Source organism: Phasianus colchicus, chromosome 8, assembly GCF_987193195.1.
Source record: "Phasianus colchicus chromosome 8, bPhaCol1.hap1.1, whole genome shotgun sequence".
In the NCBI taxonomy this organism is placed as follows: domain Eukaryota; kingdom Metazoa; phylum Chordata; class Aves; order Galliformes; family Phasianidae; genus Phasianus; species Phasianus colchicus.
The window spans coordinates 32393354-32407115 of NC_143443.1; the positions used below are offsets into that span (position 1 = coordinate 32393354).

The window sequence follows — 13762 nt, forward strand, 5'->3', positions numbered from 1 at the left end:
ATAATGTGATTCATTAGTAAAGTCTTGGAGTCATTAGAAAACACATTAATCTTCTGTCATGTTCATTTTGCCTCATTTCAAAAAGAGAGGAGATCAGGTCTGTTGGCTAAAGCTGGGCATCCACAACAGCTCTGCTTTTCCGCTCTAAATTAATTAACCAAGGCACTGCCTGATCATCAGCATGCTTTGACTTGTCAATTAAAATGCACTCGGCCCAGATCTCATGCTGTGCAAAGCAGAAGCATAAAAGACCCAAGAGAGGACAAGAGGAGATGGCCAGGCCAGGAAGCATCACACAGCTGTAGCTGTGCCAGCAGAGAAGGACAGGAGGCATACCCAGAGCGACAGGATAACATGCTGCAGGCATGGAAGGGCCTTGGGCAGCCACCACGACATCTCCCCAACAGGAAAGGCTGAGCTGAAAACACTTCCTGAGCAACATTTGCCTCAATCATGCTGATGATTGAAATCTAGAACCTCATTAGGAGCCCTATTCCTGTGCTTCGTGGTCCTTACAATGGGAAGCATTCTGCTCAACACGTGTCTGGCTGCACTGTAGATCCCCACCATCTCCACGTCCTCTTATACAGCCTCTTCCTCTGCTTTTTTTGATCTTCCTTCATACTCCACTGCTCCAAAGACTTCTGACCATATTTGATGCTCTCTATAGGATTTGTCCTAATTAGCTCATGTAGGGGGAACAAAGCTGAACACAACATCTGCATACACAGATGCTAACAGAACCAAATAAAGTCATTGCACTTAGTCATAAATGGGATGATATTCTTGCCACAGACCAGAATACTCCACAGAAATAATCTCAGGTGGATCACCTGCCACTACCAGCATCCACAAGTGGGGCAGAAGCAAAGGACAATTAGAGACACCAAACAACGCTGAAGCATTAAGAGAAACTTAAGGTGCTGCCCCAGTGCACAGCCCTGGAGAGCTTGGGTTCCACAAGGCAACTCTTCTCAAAACAAGACATCCATCAGGAATTAAAAAGAGAGAAAAAAATAAAATCATTCTGGTCTCTCCTGACTCTTATAATTTTAGTTTCCTGATACACCCAAAAAAACCCACCTCCTAGTAATTTGACAGTATTCTCTTCTGTGTAATAATGCAGATTTAATATCTGCAAAGAGTGAGCCACACTAGACATGAGATAAATTAAACACTGCTGGTAATTACGTCTCATTACTGCAGAGCAACCAAAAAAATTATCTTTTCTTATGGACTTAAAGAAAATATGAATTAATAAGCTGCCTAAAGAATGAATGCATAACTTCTATATTTGGTCGTTAATGGATTATAATCATACTATATTTTCAAAAGACAATCTTGTGAACTCATCCTTTTAATGACCACAGATAAACAAGTGCTGCTTGGAATGCCTCAAGCTAGAGCAGCACTGCCTGCTTTGGTTCATCTCTCAGCAGACATCACTCAATTTGCAAAAATGCAATTATTACCCACTAAGTAGAATATCCAACAAAGCTGAAGTTCTCAAAATCATGTAACATGATGAACAACTGAAATGCTCACAGCTTTAATTAGATTTTTGTTACCAATCATTCAAAATAAGGAAGAGGAGGATTCTAAGCAAACCTGATATTCACACAAATTCAAGTTAGACAAGATAGCCTTGTTTTAGAGTTGTTGTGGGTTGTGTGTTTTGTTGGGTTTTTTTTGAACCAAGGTAATAAAAAAATGACTTAATGAGAGTAATCATTCAAGACTTTTGCTGTAAACTTAATAAGAAAGGTGAACAGAACCTTAATGAAACAAGAAATGAGACTACAGGAAAAAGAAACACAATCGAGCTCCAGAAAAAGCTACAACAGGAGGTAAGTAATCAAAGATGTACACTGCTGATTAGATTAGGGAATATAATTAGTATAAACACTTCACCCATAAAAGGGCAGGAGATATTACTGTAAGTAGGAGGAAAGTCTGCAGATGTCCTTGATGGCAATATTTCTTAGTCTTACAAGTTTCGCTCAGCACCGAATATTTGATAGTGCAGATGGCAGACTTCAACAGAGGCTGAGGTGGTGTCACACAGACATGACTGCAGCCAAGGCTGGGCGATGGCAGACAATGTCACCATTTCATCAAGTCAACAATAGGTTCATTATTCTTTCGTCAGAATGTGAAGAAGATTCTGAAGGTGTTCCGTCCAAGGGGGGAAAGCAAAAAACCCCAATTTCTGTAGGACTTCAGCTTACTTCAAAAGTCTCTTTTCAACAAACCAGCCAACATTTAGTTTCCCTGGCTGATTTTGAGGCAAAGTGCCTTTCCCTTGGTTTTCAGCTTCTAGCAGAAAGCAAAACCAGAACTTAAGAACACCTGCTGACTTTCCTCACAGGCACCATAATCCAGATGCACAAAGGTGCGTTGGCCACCACGTGTTGTGGAGAGCAAATCCAGGCAGAGCCTGGATCTGACCACAGGCTTCCATACAGAGCAACACAATTCTAAACTGGACCTTTACATTTCTAATGCTGAGTAAGGTAATATCAACTGGAACCATAAAATTATCTTCTGATTGGATCCTGACTGTGCTTCCTAGTTCCACAAGACAGCCTCAGCTTGACCCTGTATTTTCCTGCTAGGAACTTGTGTTACCTCTGTTGGTAACAAAACAGCTCAAGGGCTTCACCAAGGTTATTTCAATCCACCACAGGCTACATAGGGATGATGGCACACAAAATGGTTGCCCATCTTCCTACATATCTCTTACGAAGGAGCCTGAGAAGAACCAACTGGAGTTGCATTGCTACCATGGAAAGTGTTGCTCAAGATTTATACAGGACTGTAAAAACAAATGGCACAACTTGTTTGCTACGTCTGGGGGAAACATACACCACTGCAGCGTTTGAACCTGAAGCTACAGGCAAACCTTTGTAATAAGAGCAAAATACAAACTATGTTGGAAGGAGTAACCAAATTCCCTTCTTCTCTTTTTATTGTATTATTTAATTAAATGCTGATGTTCATCAAGCATGCTTTGCTTTCTCAGGCATCTTCTAACAACTTCTGCACTACCCACACACAGCAGAGAAAACCAATATCAGCAGCCCCATGCAGTGAATCAGTCACACCTAGAAGTGCCCCTCTCACGCGTCAACTCCAGATGCTACGAGCCCAGAGATACAAACATTTCAGAAAGCTGTATCTGCCTTACCAATTATGATGTTATTCATCTCGCTGTGCTCTTTTCCAGCCTCGCTCTGCAGCGCACCCTGAATTTGATGAGCTGCTAAGTCAAACAGATCAAGGTAATCTTCCACTGGGTAGCGATCGTGAAATCCATCCCTGAGACGAATGATTCCTAGAAACAGTGAAAAGAGAGAAGTTAAATAGATATAGATATGCAGAGCAAGATTAACTGCTGGGTAGATGAAGACAGCCTCGTTAACATTTCTGGATCTGAGCCAGCTAACGGCAGCACAAAATTAGAGCCATGAAGTGTAACACTCAGATAGAAGTGCCAATAATGAAGCAGCCGAGATGCAAGATACTATACGATTAAGCTATAAATTCACAATGATAGCAGATATCTTAAGTAATCTGTTTCATAGCTCCTGCATGAATAGCTTGTATTTATTTTCTTCTGAATTTAGCTTTAAGAATGAATATAAAAGACCAGATTCTGCAGTATAAACCGGAGTAATATGGACTCCCACTAGAGTTAGTATATTGAGATTAAAACCAGACTCTAATGACAAATATGCAAACCAACTTGCACTCAGCAAAAAAAGAGCTAGGAAATCATTCACGTGTTCCTCTTTTAGAAGCAGGAAAGCAAGGCTCCACATCGGCACTTTACTTCTCCTCTCCCACCTCACACTCCAGGGCACGTTGAATGACACCAGCCTTCTCCCTGCATGCACAGTGTCATTTATTGTCACACCACACCTGTGAGTGGAAGCTGTGGCTAAGGGCCAGAAAAGAGAGAGAATCAAGCTGGGACAAAGTCCTGCCAAGCATCAGCCACCCCAGCAGAACAGGAAAGCGATGATTTGTGAAATGAGACCTTCCCAGGAGGGTTATTTGGCTTTAGCTGAAATTAGTCAGTCTTGTAAAAATCACTGAATTAGAGAATGCCATAGAACAAAGAGACCTTCTTCTCCAGATAAGTGTTAGAAACTAAACGACTTAACAGCCAGCAGCATAGGAGTCATACCCACAAGCTGGCTTTTAAAGGGAGCTGACTCAGTTTCACAGCTTAGACTATTTGTTTTATACACCTCCCCATCCAAATAGCAACCACCAGACAAAGTACTCCTAGGGAAACAAGAATTTAGTCTTCCCAAATGGCAGACAGCCTGAAATGATGAACAGGTCAGCTCTACCAATCTCCCTCCCGCCAGATCCCAGGTTCTGCAAGCCTTACTCATTCTTCAGCTTTCAAAAACTAAAAACTTAAAAAAAAAAATTATGAAAAGAAAGTTGTCATGAAAGAGATACTCTCATGGAAGGAACAAACTTCTACAGATGGCTTTGCTGATGGTCCCTGCACCTTCAGATCCACAAAGCAGCAGTGTGGCACTCACAGCATCCAAGTCTCAAATCTGCTTTCTTCACTGATCTGATTTTCCTCCCTCAGCCTAGAAGGCAGTTCTTATCGTTCATCTTCAGCCAGCCTCTGCCTGTGCAGAATGAGCTCCTTCTCATGAGGCTCCCTGATAACCATGATAGTTCTAGCTTGAGTTCTCAACTAGCCCCATGCACACTGGTACCTCCAGCATCTCCAGAACTGGAGCTAATTACCTCAAAAGCAAAACTGTGTTTTCATCATTTTGCTTTAACTCTTAATTTATAACAGGAAATGTCTACAATACTTTGAAGAGGGTTAATTGTATTCAAAACAAAGAAAGTATACATCTAACCTGGCCTAGTGTTAAATGTGGAGGTCAGCAGCCCTGCCTGCAGCAGGGGGGTTGGAGCTTGATGTTCTCTGAGGTCCCTTCCAACCCAAGCCATTCTATGATTCTATGAAAGCCAAGCTCATTGCTTCTGAGCTACTTCTGCGCTACGCTACATATGAGCTACCACTCAGAATTTGAAATGAACCACTTTCTCACAGCACTTGCCAAGAAGGAAAACACAAATCCTGAGAAGAAAACAAAGCCATTTGTGTATAGGTTAGAAATCCCAGATCCATGGCTGAGCACATCCCAGCAAGCAGTGAAGACCAAAACTCCTGTAATAGAAGCATAGATAGTGTCACTGGAAAATAAACAGCATCTTCCCTTTGGAAATGGTTTTATCACTGAAATCCTGTGAACTTTGATATCAGCGTCCCAGCTCTGAGCAGTTGGACCCAACCTTGGTTTTCCCAATCAGTGGGAAAACACAGAGTGTTCCTGGGTGGAATAAATTGAGTACTAAGGAAAGCACTAAGCACAAAACAAAGCCAAGAACTAAAATTGGACCTGCCGAGTCTCATCTAGTCTTTAACCACAAGACTGACCCGTGCTGGCACCCAGGGGAAAGAGAACACAAAGGACATAAACACTTCAGTTGGATAAAATGATGCAGTCAGGCCCATGGCTCTCAGCCACCCTTTGAAGAAGCAACCACAAGAGATGGATGTGCCTTGCTCCAGCAGGCCATAACCTCAGCTGCTGTCTGCCTCTAGAGACGAAGAGTCATGTCATGAAATATTGATGCCACTCAGGAGGAAAAGCATTAGAAATACGTCCAGGTTCCTTCCAGGTTCCTGACAGAGAGTTGTCTCACACAGAGCATCTGACTAGAGCTGTATCACTAGCAAAGCTGCTACCAAAACCAGCTGTATTTTACTGAATCAGAAGGACTGAAGAAAACCATGCATCAAATACCAACCCAGCACTATTCATTTAAAAAAGGCTTTACAGAAAAATGTTGCAAAGCAAAACAGTTATTGTTATTCTTTAAATCTCCAGCACAATCTAGCTGTTATTCTTCCTGCTTTTCAAAGCAGCACCAGTTTTATCCAGGATTTTAATATTTTTTTTTCCCTAGATTTTCCAAACCACTGCTAACAAACCAGATGAAACATAAAGTCATAGAATCACAAGGTTGGAAAGGACCTAAAAGATCATCTAGTCCAACCATCCTATTATCACCAATACTACACACTAAGCTACTAAACCATATCTTGTAGCACATCATCCTCTCAAACGCCACCAGGGATAGTGACTCTACCACCTCCCTGGGCAGCCCCTTCCTGTGCCTGACCACTCTTTGAGAGAAAAAGTTTTTCCTCATATCTAATCTAAATCTCCCATGGCGTATCTTGCAGCCATTTCCTCGGGTCCTGTTCGTTGCCTGGGAGAAGAGGCCAAACCCTCCACATCACAACCTTCTTTCAGGAAGTTGTAGAGTGCAGTGAGGTCTCCCCTGAACCTCCTCCAGATTAAACAATCCCTGCTCCTCGTGCTCCAGACCCCTTACTCTCTCACATGCATCATCTCCAAAGGTTTAACCCAAAATATCACCAAACAAAACCACCTGTCACCTGGATATACATTTTTTTTTAAACAACGAAGTCAGTCAGCACGCAACAAATCCAGCCAATTCATCCCGGATACATACAAGAAGCATCAAAGCTTCGTAGAGGCAGCTCTCCTGAATACCAGAAGGCACGTTGACTCACCAAAGCGCTTCCTCGTCCACCAGTGAGGCTCCTTGATGGCTGAGAACCGAACGTCGGGGTGCAGCCGAAGTCTATCGTACAGATCCGTCGTCCCACACTTGGGCTGCCCAATGATGTAGAAATGGGGGAGACAGCGTAGCCGGTAGTGTTTGTCCTTGTAATGGTACAAGTGGTTCCAAAACACCTTCCTGAGGTAATCGAATATGGTTCGAAAACGCTTTGAATAGAGTGCATAGGAGTTTGTTGTATAAGGGTCTGTGGTTGTGTTTCCTCTGTACTCTTCATACCAACAAGGATTCTTGCTATTTGGAAGGAATTTATTAGGAATTACTGAAAACATCTGCAACATAAAGAACAACAATTTCAGTACAGGCAGCAAAAAAATGGCAACTCTGTTTTTCTAACTTAGCACAGTAAGCAAACAATAGAAACTGTATTTGGACATAACTCCTTAGCTTTTTAAAAAAATAACTTTTTCTTCTAGTGGCATTGGAACCAAATCCAGTACAAACAGTTGAACTGGGAGAGGAATACAATGGGAAATGCTTTGATTTTAAGGCCAGAATCCATACTTCCCCACCTCACTGCCACCCCAGGAATTAACTTTTCAAGTCAAAGTTGTAATGCTCAGATTAACTTCCAGTATGAACTACAGTCACTCTGAAATGTCTGCAATGTCCTTTTTTTTTTTTTTCAGGAATGCATACTGCCGATAGAAAGGCTGCTTCCTTATTTATCATTTCAGGTTGCTGGCAGATGTGACTAACTCAGAATGACTTTGAGTGAGACAAGGTTCTCAATTCAATTAGATGGTACAGCTGTCGGAAGACTGTCTGATTTTCTGTTTCAGGTGTCAAGACCGTTTAGACAGCCCATCCATTTTGCCTGTGAGTCAGAAGGATGTGGTCTGTAATATCAGCTTTTCAGCAGGCGTAAATCAGGAGGCTCCGGGTGGTGTGAATCACAATGCATACATCAGAGTAGCTGCACTGTTTTCATCTCAGAAAAATCGACCCCAAATCCTCAAAACAAACCAACACGAAGCAGTTTCAGATGCTTTAATTCATACTTACATGTGGCTCTTGTTTCCTCAGCTCTTCTAAACCAGGGCGCTGTCTCGTTATAAACTCTATCTTTGAAGTAATAGTGTCAATAATTAATTTAATGCTTGGATAATCCTTTACGTATGAAATATTAATTTTAGAAGGCTGGTAATGGTCTTTCATATCACTAAGGCTTTCATTGTCCATTAAGCTTGGATTGCTTGTAAAAGCTCCGTAATGGAAGGGAGATGGTATTAACAACAGGCCGTGCTTGGCTCCAGTCAGTACATAGGATGCCATCACTAGAGTCATTATTACCAACCCAAATATTAAGCTGCATAGCTTCCCCTTCTTCAAGCAGAAAAATCCATTCCAGCTTTCACTGTGATCAGTCCTTACTTCCAAAACTGCAAGCAACTTCATCTGCTTGCTATCAGCGTACAAAGGGATTCTATTTTCTCCTTTGCAAACAGGACACTTCTGGTTATTGTGGCTATGGCCACGACATCTGAAACACTGTCTGTTCAAGTCATTTGGTAATAAGTGTATGCAACAATTAATGCAATGCCTCATATTAATACTGTTAAACTCCCGCATTAACAAGCCAAGGACAGCCACAAAAACATTTCTGAAGCATGAGTCATCTTCTGCAATACTGAAATTATTTAATTCCTTGAGTGATTTTATGAATTCTCTTCAACATAAAAGGGCAGGTTCAACCCAGAATAGTTAGCACTCCAAAAGAGACGTGTGGCATATGCAGAAAAAAGAACACCAGCTACAAAAATAGACGTACTGTGGACGTGGTTTCCAGGAATTTGGCTCAGGAGGAGGAACGTGGCAAAGTGAGAATCAGCTGCACCATTGGCTCAAGTTTTTCCCATTGAACAAAACGGGAAAGAAGAAAAACTGTTATGTAGTGTGAAAATATGCAAAAAATAAAATGAATTCATTGTCCTCTGATTTGGAATAGGCAAATGTGGGTAGAAATTCCCAGATATTCTTAAAGCACTCAGATTCCAAACCAGGCTGCTGCTGCTCCTGGAAGCTTCATCGTCCCAGAGATGCTCTCAAGGATCTGTGCTGCGTAACCTAAAGAAACAAAGCCATATATACTGTCAAACAGAAGAGCAAACTGAGTAATACTCACGTTCACCTTCATTTGAGGTTATGGCAGAACTACAATCCATCACCAGCAATTTCACGCTAGCATTTGAAAGATGCCTCCTGCATGCTAAGGACATTAATTACAGTACTCACGATATTAAACCTGGGAAGTGCTTGGCTTCGGGTCTACAATGGGTTGCTGTTTGTTTTTTTTCCCACCCACGCTCCTGCCCACATCAGCAAATAGTTGTGGCTGCCACAGGTAACACCACTGTCTCTCCTTCATCTGCTCGCTGACCTCTGTAACAGCTTTGGATCTGCTCATTTTGGGTAGCAGCCAATAACACAGGTTAAATTCCCACCCTCTGTGCACAACAGCCTTACATTAGCTTCCTTGAAATGAGGCAAGAATCCAGGACAGAGATGAGGCAGAGACAAGACAACAGCCTGCTTTCAAGACCATAGGGAAGAAGGTCAAACGACAGCCAATGAAAGAAGCCACAAGGAAAGCATTCAGTAAATTTAAGGGCTGAAATATAGACGTAAGCAAAAACTCACATCAGGATTTCTGGCTTCTGGACCTAATGGCTCTGGGACAAGAGCAACTACCAGTAACACAGAGAAAAAGTCAGCAAGATGCTTTCAGCATTCCTTGTCAAATATATCTTAAAAACATACTGCTCAATAAAAACGTCAAGATGCGTTAGTTAAATGAAATGTACCATCAGCACAGCAAATCCAAGACAAGGCCTTGACTCAGCAAATGCTCTCAAATGCCAGCACTTCAGTACAGGTGAGGCTGTGCAGGAGCCACTCAAGTGGATGTTTCCTCATTCCGAGCGCTTGAGCACTTGTGGGTGCCACATTCGGGCTGAAGGACCATGCTGCAAAAGGCACGTGCCATCCTCTAATAAAACTTCCCCACCACGGTTGCTCACAGCCAAAGAATGGCCGGAGATATTCAGAATTGTTTGTGCTAACCTCTGTGCTCATATTTGGCATTGTTAGAGTAGCATTGTTAGGTTGCGGTTGGACTTGATCATCTTTAAGGTCTTTTCCAACCTGAGCAATTCTGTGATTCTATGATTGCAGGCAGAACTCAGAGCAGACACTTAAATGCATAACCAAGCGATCAGCCTTCCAAGGAATGGTCATAACTAAAGCACATTAAGGTGTAGTTCCTCTACAATTTCTGGTTTTGGAGTGTATTAAATCCCTCCCTGGGAATATCCACATTTTCAGGTCAAGTAAATCTCTGTTTGGAGAAGACAAATGGTCAAATTCAAAAGTTGACAGATGATACACGTGCTTCAATATTCTAGGTAATACTTACATTTTGTATTTCTAAGAATCCTAAGAATTACTTTGGTTTGAGGACTAAAGACAGGAAATATTTTAAAGCAATTTTGAAAAGCCAAAAATGAAGCAGTAAACTTAAGAAAACCTGAAAAGGAAAATAAAAGATGCTGAAAAAAATGAAGTTGTAACTTATGCCTTTGAAGGTCAACATTTATTTTGGCTTTTGTCACTTGATTTGGATAGAAAGGTTCCATCACTTTGGCAACCTTTGTCTGTCCCCATGTGGACATCTGTGAGAGCAGCCACTCGCTTCCCCCAACACCTCCATTCTTCAGCACCAACATAGTGGCAAGGAGAGAGGAAGATACAAGATTGAAGTGGGAAAAAGGTCAGCAGTTTTCTCATCAGGGTGAAAAGGGACCTCTGGAGATCACCTACTCCAACACCATGACATGGGCAGTTCCAATTGCTGGAGAGAGGGAGGACAAGGAAGGGAGGTTTTGGCAACAAGAGAAAAGTTTCCACTTCGTCAGTCAACTGTTCAAGTGGCAATATGGCACCTGAGCAGATAATTTCACTGAGGAAAAAAGGTTGGTGGGAGGAGACTGAAGGAGGGCTGATTTGGATATCATTCATGGAGGATGGAATAGAGGTTTCAAGAGGAGAAATCATGAAGAGAGAACAGTTCCATAAAAAAATAAAAATAAAAAAAAAACACTGCACAAAAAGAGGAGATGGAAACAAGGGCCTCAGTAAGAAAACAGGTGAAAGCAGCAACCTCTTGGAAAAAAGTGCAAAGAACAGACAGCAGGTTATGCTGGTAGCTGTAACATCTGGGCAGCTAGAAAAAAACATACAGCATCAGTACAATTAAACATACTAGGTGATACACATGTACTTTTGAGCAGTCCTTCCTCCCTAAGCTCCTCCACTTTGACAATCAGCCCACACCTCAGAGGGACCAGTTACTATGCACTGCTAAAAGAAAAAAAAAAAATCTATTTTTATATTCCAGTCCTCCTCTAATTGGGACCTAAAACTCGCCTGGTGTTAGTGGCTGAACAGATTGATCTGAGACACTCCTGCACAATCAATTCAAGGTTTGGGTACTTGACATTAATTCTCAAACTTCTTAAAAGAGCCATCTGAGATGCATTAATGGATCCAGAGCATAGGATTATACAAATGCTGCATAAGCCTCTCCATACAATTTTATGTCCATTTGCATGTTAATAAAACGGACTGGAATTTATTGAACCCTCGTCAGGTGCAGTGAATATAAACTCAAAGAAAAATCTTATTAACTACATCTTTGCAAGCTGAGGAAAATGCTTTATAGGGAAGGTGATACAAGGGCAAAAGAAAAAAGAAATATGCTTAGGCTACAGCATAAATGAGATCTTAATCACACCAGTCAGGAGGAAGAATTTGAAGTTCACCAGCAACCATAACTCTGCCAGCTTACACACTGCAACAAGCTGCTTCAATAGATGATCTCTGAAGACCTACCACAGGGCAGCATGGCACCACCCAGCTAACAGAACACAGAGAGATGGATCTGTAAGTGTTAGTTGCAGACTTACATTTAATATGATTTCCCACTGTCGTGTTCATGCCATAAAACCCCACTGTAATAAACACACGAAAGCCAGAACATAATTCCCTACAGCCACTCCCTTTCTTCACCAAGAGGTTTTAATTAAATTCATTCCCCATTCTTTCACTATGCAGTGCAGGATGCATGCCAGGATTTTCCCCAGTGTAAGCAGCCCAAGCTTTCCTCATTCATCCCACAAAAGCAAGCAATCCAAAGCATCTCTTTGTCACTTCTCCCATTCAGCATTTCCAGCAGTTGTAATCACAGACACAGTTTACCTTTTTTGTATTTCAGTACTGACTGAAGTAGGAAGCAAACTGCAGACAGAAGAAAATGTAGGAGACTTGAGTTGATAATAAACCATTTATGTCTTTTTATTTTAGTTGCAAAACTGCTGTTGGTTCACTGGCAGAATCTTACACTCTTTACACAACAGGCAGCGTCTCTGTACATTCTTGAATAATGTAGCATGTAATTTCCTCTTGTTGAGATGAATGGTGAATTATTTATGATCATGTCTATGCATGTAAATAAATATAGACCAGCTGACGAAGCAGGAGTCCACAGAAGCCTTTTCAAGTGCCTTGGCCAAATCAACCCTCCTCTTAAAAATGAAAATATCTGGGGGATCTCCTAAGTAGGATACATAAATATAATAGAGAGACAACACACCAGAAGGAGGAGGAAAAAAAAAAAAGAACCTCTATCTCAAATTTCAATAAAATCCTGCTGAAGCCAACAGGTCCCACATTATTTCTTTAGACTGAAGCAGACTCCAGCTAATACAGATAACAGAGGATTTAATAGGACTATTAAAACCAGATTTTGTGTTGCTAGTTTTTCCTGTACAACTCCTTATTTATGTAAAACTGCCCCATACTGCACAGGCTGGGCAGCCAGAAGACTGAATATGGAATATCCATCATATCTTAATTATTGCCCAAAGGGCAGCTAAATAGGATAAAAAGATAGATACCACCAAGAATAAATAAATACTCATGTACTTTCAAATGCGATCTAGAGAATACTTGAAAATTCATTTTATTTATTTTAAATAAAGACTTAAGATAATCTTCATCCTTTCTTTTAAAGGATTGTAAGGGAAGACTAATCAAAATGACTATGAAAAGAAGTTACTTTCATATGCTCAGTCATATAACCAAAATCTCCTTCCTTGAGAATAATAAACCAGATGGAATAGATCTTAAAATGGACACACATTTTCTGGACATCTCAGCACACAACTTCTACTTTTCAGGTTACAGTTCTTAATTTTTAATGTACTGTTCTTTTCTCCTATTTCTTTAAAATGAAGACAAATTTTTGCTAGTACGCTTAATTCTGCATTTTCTTGTTATTCTTTAGATATGCTCAGCTTTTCCTGCTGCCACAAAGAGTAGCATGCTGCAAACCCATGGTAAACACACTTCAAGTAGACCAGCATATTTCCCAAAGTGATGTACAACACCTTTTCCCTGTTTGATATCAATGGAGCCACATCACTTTGTTTCCTTTCTTCACACAATATAATTAAAACACGGATCTCAGCAAGGCCAAAAGTTAGAAAGCATTTAGAAGACAATAGACAATAAATTAATATATTGATAGTTGCTATCCCCAATTCCCACAAGCTTGAAGAGTTGGGGCTGGGAGAAATCTATAAATATCTGCTCATACCATTCTTTCACTAAATAAGGCCATACTCACTAATGGCCATGACCAGAGGCATAGACATCAGTGCCATTAGAAGATGCAACCTAGGAAGGTTGTCCTGTTAGACAAGTCACAACCTGAAAATGTCTGAGACAAATTACAAAACCATCCACCAACAGGCCAGATGAGAGGAAATCCAGCCAAAGCACAGCCCTCACATACCTCCCACAGATGGGCTCTGCAGTCTCACCAATTGAGATTTGAGATTTTCTCTTTTCTCCCAGTCCATTTTCCTATCACCGCCCATGCCAGGCACGCTAAGGTTTTGTCTGCTGATGTGTGTTGTGTTGTTTTTTAAACAAAAGAGAAAGGTTTTTTCCATACTGAATCTTCTTAATTTTGGGTTGGGTATTAGGA

The 13762-nt window shown here is 41.2% G+C and overlaps 1 protein-coding gene across 3 annotated transcripts in view; it reads right to left on the reverse strand.

The window, feature by feature from the left end:
* The window catches only part of CHST15 (carbohydrate sulfotransferase 15), a 44263-nt gene that overhangs the window by 9159 nt on the left and 21342 nt on the right, over window positions 1–13762 (reverse strand). For all 3 annotated transcript variants that reach the window (XM_090145629.1, XM_090145630.1, XM_031597345.2), the window contains exons 2-4: window positions 7720–8781; window positions 6647–6986; window positions 3188–3334 (exon numbers count right to left, since the gene is read on the reverse strand). In XM_090145629.1, coding sequence (XP_090001755.1) covers window positions 3188–3334; window positions 6647–6986; window positions 7720–8286 — 1054 coding nt within the window. In that variant the 5' untranslated portion in view covers window positions 8287–8781. The remainder of the gene's footprint in view (window positions 1–3187; window positions 3335–6646; window positions 6987–7719; window positions 8782–13762) is intronic.